Source organism: Megalops cyprinoides, chromosome 4 (genome assembly GCF_013368585.1).
Source record: "Megalops cyprinoides isolate fMegCyp1 chromosome 4, fMegCyp1.pri, whole genome shotgun sequence".
Classification (NCBI taxonomy): Eukaryota; Metazoa; Chordata; class Actinopteri; order Elopiformes; family Megalopidae; genus Megalops; species Megalops cyprinoides.
The window spans coordinates 11,116,887-11,127,479 of record NC_050586.1 but is presented as its reverse complement, the minus strand read 5'-3'; the positions used below and the strand labels follow the sequence as shown (position 1 = coordinate 11,127,479).

Sequence of the window (10,593 nt, the reverse complement as noted above, 5' to 3'; positions counted from 1 at the left end):
ATATTTGTAATTTGTTGTATTTTTGAGTTTATAGATTTTGATATTGATTTTTTTTTTTTTTTTGGCCTTTTGGATTATCATAGATCTAGAATTTCTTTATTACCCCTTTTGAGTAAGCAAAATCCTAACATAGCTTTTAGTGTATTTTTCTACAACACGGCTGTTTTAAGCTGCGGTCTCTAAACCTTCAGTGCGTCCTAATGACAATAGCCTCGGGTCTGGAGGGCTGTCCAAGGACGTCAATCAACGTTTCCAGACTCCACCTTCCACATATCTGCACGCCTCATAGTGTAGCGGGAAACACAAGTTTTGCTGAGGGTAGGCTATCGAGGTAGTCATTCTGGGACGGCATACAGCAGGTGCCGTGGTTTGGCATCACCGAAAGTTGGATTTAAGGAGACTGCGCTTCTCACAGCAGCTTGCATCAAAGGTGAGATAGATGAGCGGGTGTGTGTGTGTGTGTGCGTCTGTCTGTAGATAGATAGATAGATAGATAGATAGATACAGTACATTTTATATTGGTCTCCCATTCTTTTAACAAACTGAAACAAAATGTAGGAGTAATCTTAGGTATACACACTGGCGTCAAATAAGCCTTATTTTAATTTCCAAGACACGATTTAGCGCCGTTAAAACCCAGGGTTTTTTTTTTTTTTTTGGATCTTTCACTTGTGTTTTTGTTCTCTCTGGTAGTTCATGTTTTTATGCTCAGGATAAAGACGTGAGTCACCAAATGCGATAAATACAATAAATACATATTTTGATTAAGACCTGTAATGTCAAATATCGACTATAAAAGTTAAGGAAGCAATATTTGATGTTTGACTACCTTCAAAGTGCGTAAGGCTGGTGGCAGTCAATTTTAATATTGATGTAATCTGCCTATACGCAGAGAGTCACAAAATAATTTTGGACCGCCTGTATTAACAACTGTTAATACAACTCATTCATCTATAAATGCACTGTTCGGCCATCTGTTTAACGCATATGGAATATTCTAGCCATGGAGGCTTGTAATTTCTTTCAGAAGAAGCTTCTACGAGTTGGTAGCTAAAAACTAATATGGACAGTCCGAAAATCGTATGTTACATCAGGGCATTGATTTCAGACGCTGCAAATGTTTCAGATTAATGAGGGCTGCGTGGAAATTTCACTACATTCCTCGTGTAAAATGGATCGAAGAAAACTATTAACAAAATCTCATGCAACTGTCATTTATTTCCTCGGGAAATTATTTGGTTAGTTCCAAATGTCCTTACATACAGCAAATAACCTGTTAAGATGTTTCAAAAAAATTACCGCGAATAACCCCTGGGAGCGATTTACGTTTTCCCAGATGAAAACGCGTGCACTTGTGTTACCTTCTTCAATTACATGTCTAATTGGAAGTTATTGCATGTTTAATTATCAGCGGTATTTCTACAGATGAGCAACAAACGTTGCTTGGAAACCAGTCTCAAATGTCAACTGACTGCAATAAAAAAGTAGACCATGAGAAAACAACAGGGTGAATAGTGATGTGACGTGAATGGCACGAGTCATGTCGTTGCTTTTTATACCGCAATTTTCGCGATCATTAACTTCCTTAGCTCTCACTTCAATGCCATTTCGTTTCATCTGATGGAGCATTTGGGCAGCATTGACGTCGCATCGGGAGTGGCTGTGGAATTGTCCACGTATAATGGAAATACAGACTTCTTTAATTAGTTTAATATACCTGAACACTATAGAAGAAGTGTTCCTTATTCAGCAGTCATTAACATTTTCCCGCAAAAATCTCACTGAAGCTTTTTTGATAATACCTTGTTCACCTGGCAACAGCATATATGAAAGGAAATGGCAAATACTCCTTATATTTTTAGTAGACTAGGTTACAGGGGGTGATCTTCAGTTAAGTAGCCTTGCTTCTGAAATCATCATTCACTTTCTAGCTAAAACCAAATCATCTGCAAACAAAGCTTTTCCTTAATATTGCGCACAAGAGCTACACTTGGCCAGCGTGCATTGAAAAAGATTTTGATGAGAGTCTACTCTATATCTATCATGAGATTTGTAATCAGAAACCCAGCAGCAGTCTCTCACATACTGAGAAGTGTGGTGTTGTGACACATTATTTTTGGAAGTGTAACATTTAATCCTGCTCAGATACATTGATATATTCATACGGGGCAGCAGTGTAGCATACTGGGTAAGGAGCAGGACTTGTAACCAAAAGGTTGCCCGTTCAATTCCCTGCTGGGGCACTGCTGTTGTACCCTTGGACAAGGTACATAACCCACAATTGCCTCAGTAAATATCCAGCTGTATAAATGGATAATATTGTAAAAACTGTAACTGATGTAAGTCACTCTGGATAAGAGCGCCTGCTAAATGCCAATAATGTAATGTAATGGAATGTATTCAGCTGGTTGGGTCAATAGGCAGCGCTGTAGCACAAGTAGTAACAAAAAATTGAGGACAACCACCTGAGTGTACCTCAGTCATGTGAATAGCTGAAGAAATAGAAGCATGAGCCCTATTGTTAGTTGCCTGTGCTGTCCTTAAATCTAATTGTTGTGAAGTAGCTGAGTAATCTGGGTGAAAATCATGGGAAGGATATAGTGGCCATACCTTTCAACATCAAGGTACTTGAATTTCTTTAGTAAAAATCTCACCTGCATGATTGGATTATTTTTCATATTTAAACTGGAAAAGAGTGTCTGCTAAGCAAAAACAGAATGAACTGACATCCCACGCAGGTTAAAATAGACACAACCATGGCATGGAAGACCTACAGTGCACTGTAGGGGAGAAGCCCATGGTGCAGATTTTTCTATGACTGAAAGTATCACAGTGGCCAAATAAGCAATCTCTAATAAATAAATCTTTGCTCCTGCACATGTGGCAAGATTATATCAAACAGATTTTTAATAACCTCTGTCTGATTTTGTGAGTTGATCAGGTAAGGCATGATTAATGCTGATATTGATTGTGGCTAAGAGGAAAGAGGGGCCCTCTGGCCAGTACTTTTTACGTGCACTGGCTCAAGTATAGATAGATCCATGGCACGTCATCTTCCTGTGGGTGACATGCACTGTCCAACTCTTGGATCCTCCGTCCCCCTACCCTGGGGACAGTCTGAAGAGCTGCTCTAATGTTCCATTAGTGGCATCACTGTGCAGTTAAATCCTCTCGACAGTTCCATTAACAAGGCTGACAGCCGGTGGAAAAAATCCACTCCAAACAGAACAGGACACCCACGGGTGCTACACTTGCATCAGGTGCTTATGATGGGGCTGTAGCCCATACATGTCTTGGACAGTATAAAATAATTAAGTCATAAAATTGATCATTAGATAAACACACAATGTTTTTTTTTTCCTGGTTTACTTTTAATGCTCTGCAGGGAAAATAAATGAAAAACCTTTTTCCATTCTTATTGTCAAGCTCCCTTTTTAGCCATGGCTACAAAAAAAATGACAGTTTCCAGAGCAGCAGCAATGCCTGCAGCAAGTGAAAATTGAACAAAATGGAAAAAAAGAGTTCCTCATCAAGATTTGGTAACACCTGCTCTGAGAGAGAGCCTTGTCAACATCTGCAGAAAAACATTGTCTAACATCTGTAATATGTATCAATAATCATATCATTTCATAGATATACTTTTTCCAGGTATATCTTTTTTTTATTTCAAGGGGAAAATAAATCTTAGCCATTAAAAGTACTGTTGTGAATCTAATCCATTTTGTTTCCCTGTATGAGTCCAATAAGCAAAACAGAAAACCAATTATGGTTAGCTTTAATACAGACATTCGCCAGCATTTTCACTTTCTAAAGCTGTCATTTTCTAAAGCTGTCAAAGACTGAAATAAATAAGCCTATCCAATATAAGCAAGCCTCTCTTCAGTAGTTGCCAACCTCAGTCTTGGCACTTGTCTCCAATCTGCTTGTTCCATGCCATTTAGCACATTGAATATACTTGTAAGCTGATTAAGAAAATTGCAAATATGTTTATCCTTCTCATTAAATATATCAGAGTTCATTAGAAGTAATGCATATAATGCTCCAATGGTCAATTACTTTGTGGTGCTATTGTTATAATGTATTCCACAGAACGTACTACATAGAGGCATAATTCTTCTGTGAAATGAATTCATACAATCTATGGATGATTTCCCACAGCTCATTTGAAAAAAAAAAAGTGCTGAAGTGATGCCCAGGCCTGTGCTCCTCAGTTTTTAAAATGAGCAATACAATCATGTCTAAAAAAAAGGTTCAAGTTTTTAACCTTTATGTAGGTACTTTTGATCCTGTTCTGCCAGAATGGGAGAAACACTCTGGGAAACTGTCTATAGGGAAAACTGAATGAATGCTTCGGCTTGTTGCCACAGTGATGGCAAAGTGTGGCTCATGCCTGGGTCTTCAGCATTTTGTCATGCGTTCACTGCCAACAATCTGAATGAAGTACATTAACATTAAAGCGCAAATCAGAGCACGCCATAACTGACATAATGGGAGTAATTGAGATCAATTTCCTTTCCCAAGCTTCACGACGCTCATTCACTGCGTGGAGATGTTTTCCCCCTCCTGCCTTTTCTCATGACTCAGTTTATTCCGGAGAGTGCTTGTTTAGTTTGCTTTAATCTGCTCGCAGAAAGTTCTGATTTCAAAATCTCGCTCGCTCTGAAGTGCTGCAGAGCTCATCCTTCCTTTTGTTGCGCTCACGTCCTGTCCTCCTCTCCGTGCGGGAGATGAAGGGAGAGGCACAAAGGGAGTGAGCCAGAGCTCCGGTCCAAAGCTCGCAGCTGATGGCTCCTTTCAGGGGAGGGGAGACGCTCAGCCTAGGGACTGCCATTACAATCAGAGCTTCCTGCTTGGCAAAGACATGCTAGGTGTGCCGTGATTGTGAACGAGGGCCGGCAGCCAGCACAGTCATCAGCGCAGCATTCATGGAGAATAGGCCTACTATTTTTGGATGCAATCGAACATCCATTTAAAAGGAGAAGCACACCTTTTTTTTTTTAAATAAAAAAAGTTCCATTTCGATTCAAGAAGGTTTTGCCAGTGGCTGCCTTAGCGGTGGTGTTTGTGAAAATGATGATGGTGATGATGATGATGCAGTTGACAGAAATGTATTCTCTCTGCTTCACTTTGCAGAATAACAGCACCACGTGCTGAAGCTCTGCTAAAACCTTGCAAAGATGGAGGACAGTGGCAGTGGCTGGCCAGTGGGCGGGGCACCCCAGTGTGGACTGGACAGGGAGGGGAACGTCAGTGGGCGGGTCTTTGAGGTGGCCGTGCAGAACGGCTCCTCCAACCGCACCTCCCAGTTCGCTGGGGTGGAGCTCCTGCAGTCCTTCAAGCCCCTGATCATCCCGTGCTACACCCTGGTGGTGCTGGTGTCCATCTTCGGCAACTACCTGCTGCTCTACGTCATCTGCCACACCCGCAAGATGCACAACGTCACCAACTTCTTCATCGGGAACCTGGCCTTCTCCGACATGCTGATGTGCGCCACCTGTGTGCCCTTCACGCTGGCCTACGCCTTCAACCCCCGCGGATGGGTGTTCGGCCGCTTCATGTGCTACCTGGTGTTCCTCATCCAGCCCGTCACCGTCTACGTGTCCGTCTTCACCCTCACCGCCATCGCCGTCGACAGGTGGGCAGGGTCACACACGGCTGACTGCTCGTCAGAAACTAAGAAATTGGTCAAAAAATTTTAAAACACAGAAATGGTTAGAAACTGCCAGAAACTGCCCCGCATATCTTATTTTCAGTTTACGTGTACCATACTCATTTATCAACGTCCAAAGTGGTAATGAAAATTCATTAAAGCAGTTTTCATGCTAGCTGCTGCGGTCTTGAAGGGTTGCTAAATTTTTTCTTCAAAGTCATGTCTTTTTTGGCCAATTACTCTGAGTCCTTCGAGGTTTGTTGCATGTTATTCGCATTTTAATTGGCGTTCATACTCGAGAGTTCTCTCCCAGTTGCTGTCTGGGCAGCTGTGAGTGTTACAACTCCCTCAGTCGCTAACCAAATGAACAGGAGATTTCAAAGCTGGCAGGAAACAGTTTTGAAATGCATAGTGCAACCAGAATTCAGGGTCAGAATGAAAGCATTTGCTTTGGTTAAAATTCTCTCTTGTTTGTCAGTACATCTGTTGATTAGAGCCCTGCTGTAATATTCTTCAGAGATGTACGATACCAATTATAAAAAGACACAGCTCAGAGTACTGGCCATGTATAAAATCGTGCTGAATGAAATTGGTTTGAGGTTAACAAAACAACAAGATTTGCTTTTCCAAACTTACTCTGCCACCACCATCGCTACCATCAGCCACACAAAATCAGCTGCTTAGCCCGGAGCAGTTCTTTTGAGAATTTAAAATGCAAGTGTGAGACAGATCAGGTTTGTAATGAGAATGTTATGAAATTAAAAGACAAAACTCCAGACTACTTCTGTGGCTGTGCTAACTCCCTGTTCTGTCTCCCAGGTACTATGCCACCGTGCACCCACTCAAGAAGCGCATCTCTGTGCCAGCCTGCACCTATGTGCTGTCTGGGATCTGGCTTTTGTCCTGCGGGCTGGTGGCACCCGCTGTAGCCCATACGTACCACGTGGAGTTCCAGGAGGAGGGCTTCACCATTTGTGAGGAGTTCTGGATGGGCCAGGAGAAGGAGAGGCTGGCATATGCTTACAGCACCCTGTTCATAACCTACGTCCTGCCCCTCTCCGCCCTCTGCATCTCCTATCTCTGCATCTCGGTCAAACTGCGCAACTGCGTGGCGCCGGGTCACTGCACCCAGAGCCAAGCCGAAGCCCAGCGGGCCCGCAAGCGCAAGACCTTCCGGCTGGTGACGCTGGTGGTGGCCGCCTTCGGGATCTGCTGGCTGCCCATCCACGTCTTCAACGTGCTGCGCGACATCGACATCGACCTGATCGACAAGCGCTACTTCCTGCTGATCCAGCTGCTGTGCCACCTGTGTGCCATGAGCTCGTCCTGCTGCAACCCCTTCCTGTACGCCTGGCTGCACGACCGCTTCCGTGCCGAGCTGCGTAAGATGTTCACCTGCCACCGCCGCATCGGCATCCCCACCAACAACTGCGCCACCGCCAGCGTGGTGCTGTGACTGACCCCTGCAGGCTGAGAGAGGAAGTGCACCGTCCAAAGGGCCTGGCGGTTTCTGGGAATTCGGAGGGCACCCGGGTAGGCACTGTATTGTACACTGTAGATGCTGTCTGCATTAAGCAACACTTCTCACAGACGGACCAACGTCACACTCTCCTGGAGATTAGCCAGCCTCTGGACCAGGGCAAGAAGCTGTGAGTGACCGTGAAAAGCCGTATTGAATTTCTGAAGGGTCAATATGGGGAATCAGATGTTACAGTAGGATCGCTTGTTGTTACATCATCAGGGAGGCTCTTAAAGGTTGAGAACATCAGAGCCAACATGAGCTCCTGACATGTTAATGATCTGGTGAATGAGAAACATTTGACACGGTGAGATAGAGAAGATGGGCCTGAGCGCTTAGTAACGTTCAAGCAGTAAACAGCAAAGCTGTCATGTGGAACTTGCTGCGGCAATGGGCCCTTCCTATCCAGTGAATGCTCCTGGTGTCAGAAGCATGTGAGCTTGAGGTCTTCTTGGCTACCTCAAGTGACAGATTAAATGTAGCAGTGGCAGGGGTCCTCAGCCAGTGATCTCCTCACTTTGTGTGAAGATTTACAGACAGGATAACAAGGGCATGGAAATGAAAGCAGGAGAGAGAGAGAGAGAGAGAGAGAGAGAGAGAGAGAGTGAGAAAAGGTAGAAAAATCACAAGTTATTACCATTGGATGAGGGGGCTGGAACTCTTAACGAACATTCAGAACAGTGTGTCCACATCGCCTTTGTCCTGGTGCGTGCAGTGTGGTTCACTGTAAATGAACCTTCACAGGCTTGTACCACAAAAGCCTTAGTGAAGATGCCAATTATTTTCAGAGGACATGACAGAGTGAATACCTCAATCAAGTAGGGAAAATGAAAAGTAAATCAGAGGCTGGATCTGTTCCTTTGAAGACCTAAGATATACGTTAAAAGAAATTGTCTATTTATTTTAACATAATTTAAAATAATAACCTTATAATCTGATCAGGTTAATTCCTTAATAACCTAAGTGAATAAGTGTTATGCATTTTGCTTCTGTGTATCAATGTGCCATAACTTACGTTGTTCTGTGTAGCATTTGTAAAGGAATTTAACATGTAATTTCTTCTTCAAATGAAATTTGATTGCCTTACTGTGTTACATTGTAAATTGGGAAGACAATAAAAAAATCAAATGTTGTAAAATTATGTTTCCTTGAAGGCATTTTCAGCTTCAATTAATTATGCAAAACAATCAATAGAAGTGCTTAAAATTCCTAAGGCAGCACTGTTGACCAACACGATAAAGATATTACTGAAAAATGGATTTTGTTGTCATTTAATTGGATTAGAAGGTTAGCATGTTTGATGTCCAATGTAAGAGAACTACAAAGAAGAGACTATGCAAACAGCCAAATTCTGCTAGAAACTGGTATTTGAGTTTATAGCTAATTGTTATTCTCAGACAATAATGGTGACACTAACATATCTTGATAGTATTTCAGTATAGAGGGGGAAAAACAGACTGAAGGAACAACTATAACAATAGAAAAATGTCATCGTTGTGCATTGTGAACATCCAGTCATTTATGGTTTTCTTCTCTCTCCCCATGTGAGGGTGGGTTTGAAGTTTTAAATATGCTCTATACAGATAAAAGAAGAGCATGTAAGTGACAGGATAACAGATAATCAGCAGGGTGACTCAGAGACGAGGCTGAAAGAATGCAAGGGCTGAAAGTACACACAGACTGCTGGGAAAGAAGATTCTGCTCCCAGGTATCATGCCCATATAAGGCGGATGACCATCTGATCTCCAGATGACTCCTGCAGACAATCCAAAAATACCATGCTTTCTGACACTGGGTATGCCTGGGTGAAGATGAACCACTTTCAAGTGTGCCAGTTGGAAAAAAACACTTCACTTTTATCCCAGGAAATTAAAATATTTCACAAAAACGTAGTTTCTACATTAGTAATGAAAAAAATCAATTGTCTTTTACACTCAACTTTCACTCTGGGTGAGGTGTGTTGAGTCTAGACAGCTGTATGTGACACATCTCTGTATCTGTTTCACATCTTAAAGCCATGATCAAACCAAAATTAGGACATGTTATATAACAACTTCACAGGTCTGCTTTGTCAAGCTAGAGCCTCTTTTCAATGACAAAAACCAGTAGAGCAGTAATACCTTTTGAGAACAGTTTAACACCCTTCTGAAGTTTCCCATGGCAGGGACTGTCAAGGACTACTGAATATACCACTTGTTAAGGTTCCATGGAAAGATGCTTTACTATTCCCCCACCCCTGCTTTGACATCAACTGAAAGTGGTCTTGGGGACCTTGTGATCACGTATCTGCCAGGAAAGGAACACACATTCTTTGTCTGGAACACAAAGGTGAGTCGGGCTCACCCAGCAGCTATCTTACCTCTGTTCATGAATTCACTTCAAGGTAATATGATTCTATTTTCTTCACCTGCTAAATGTGAAGGCAAAAAACTTTCTTCTTAGGAATACTGATGTTATTGTCATTGTCAACCTGAATAAATGATGGGGGAAAAGTAGACTGAATATACTTGAATTTTAAAAACTTTGCTTTCTAGAACATTTTATAGCCCTCTTCTATTAACAGCCTGTTTATTTTTCCAATTCCAGCTTTTTCAAGAGCCTTGGAAGGACTGTCATCTTACCCCTCTTTCAAGTTTCCTTTTCACATGGAAGCTTAAAGAAATAACAGTGGGACTTCTGGAAAGACATACATCCTTTCATTGGTACTCATTTGTTCCGCAATGATATGCCGGTGATTGTTACATCACTGGAGGAAAATGCAAGGACATTATTAAGGGCTAGATATCAAAAATGTTTTTGATACAGGTTGCATGATAGTTTAAAAAATGTGAGTCATTCCAAGAACGACGTCTAACACCACGACCACAATCCCAAGAGAAATTCTTTGCATGATCGCACAGATATACCACTGCACTTTTCCCATAACACCTCATTGTAGCCAACATGGTCATCACATTACTGGAAATGCAACGTCATCTCTGTACTGCACTTGCAACACAAAAGGTACGAAATACGACACGGTAAATTTCGTTTCTATGGCTAAAGTCATATTTATGACGGAGTTAACCAACTACATGCACAATGTTGTCACATACATCACCAGATTAGTGAAGTGTGTCGCTCCTTGCGTTGATGCGACGTAAGGTTAATCTTGTACGTTGCATAGCTACATTCGCGGCTCATTTTACCCGGTCTCAGTTTACCCCGCTTTCCATTCACGATAAGTTCTTTTGTTTACTCAGTGGTTCTCTCGTAACTGTCATCGCTTTCCATGTCATTAGCCTACATTACTTTCACCACTGTAGGAATTAAGAATAGACTTGAATCAAATTTGTGATTTACCACTTTTCCATAAAATAATCAATCTTCTGATGTACGACAATATACCCTACAACACGAAGGCAGTCGTTGTCAACAATGAGCC

General features: G+C 42.2%; 1 protein-coding gene across 1 annotated transcript; it reads left to right on the top strand.

Annotated features, from left to right (window-relative positions):
- Window positions 1-5,066: 5,066 nt before the first annotated feature.
- LOC118777176 (prolactin-releasing peptide receptor-like) lies at window positions 5,067-7,106 on the top strand. The gene is made up of 2 exons (XM_036527936.1): window positions 5,067-5,635; window positions 6,470-7,106. Exons 1-2 carry the CDS (start codon window positions 5,178-5,180, stop codon window positions 7,104-7,106), a joined length of 1,095 nt encoding a protein of 364 aa, XP_036383829.1. The 5' UTR covers window positions 5,067-5,177.
- Window positions 7,107-10,593: the final 3,487 nt, after the last annotated feature.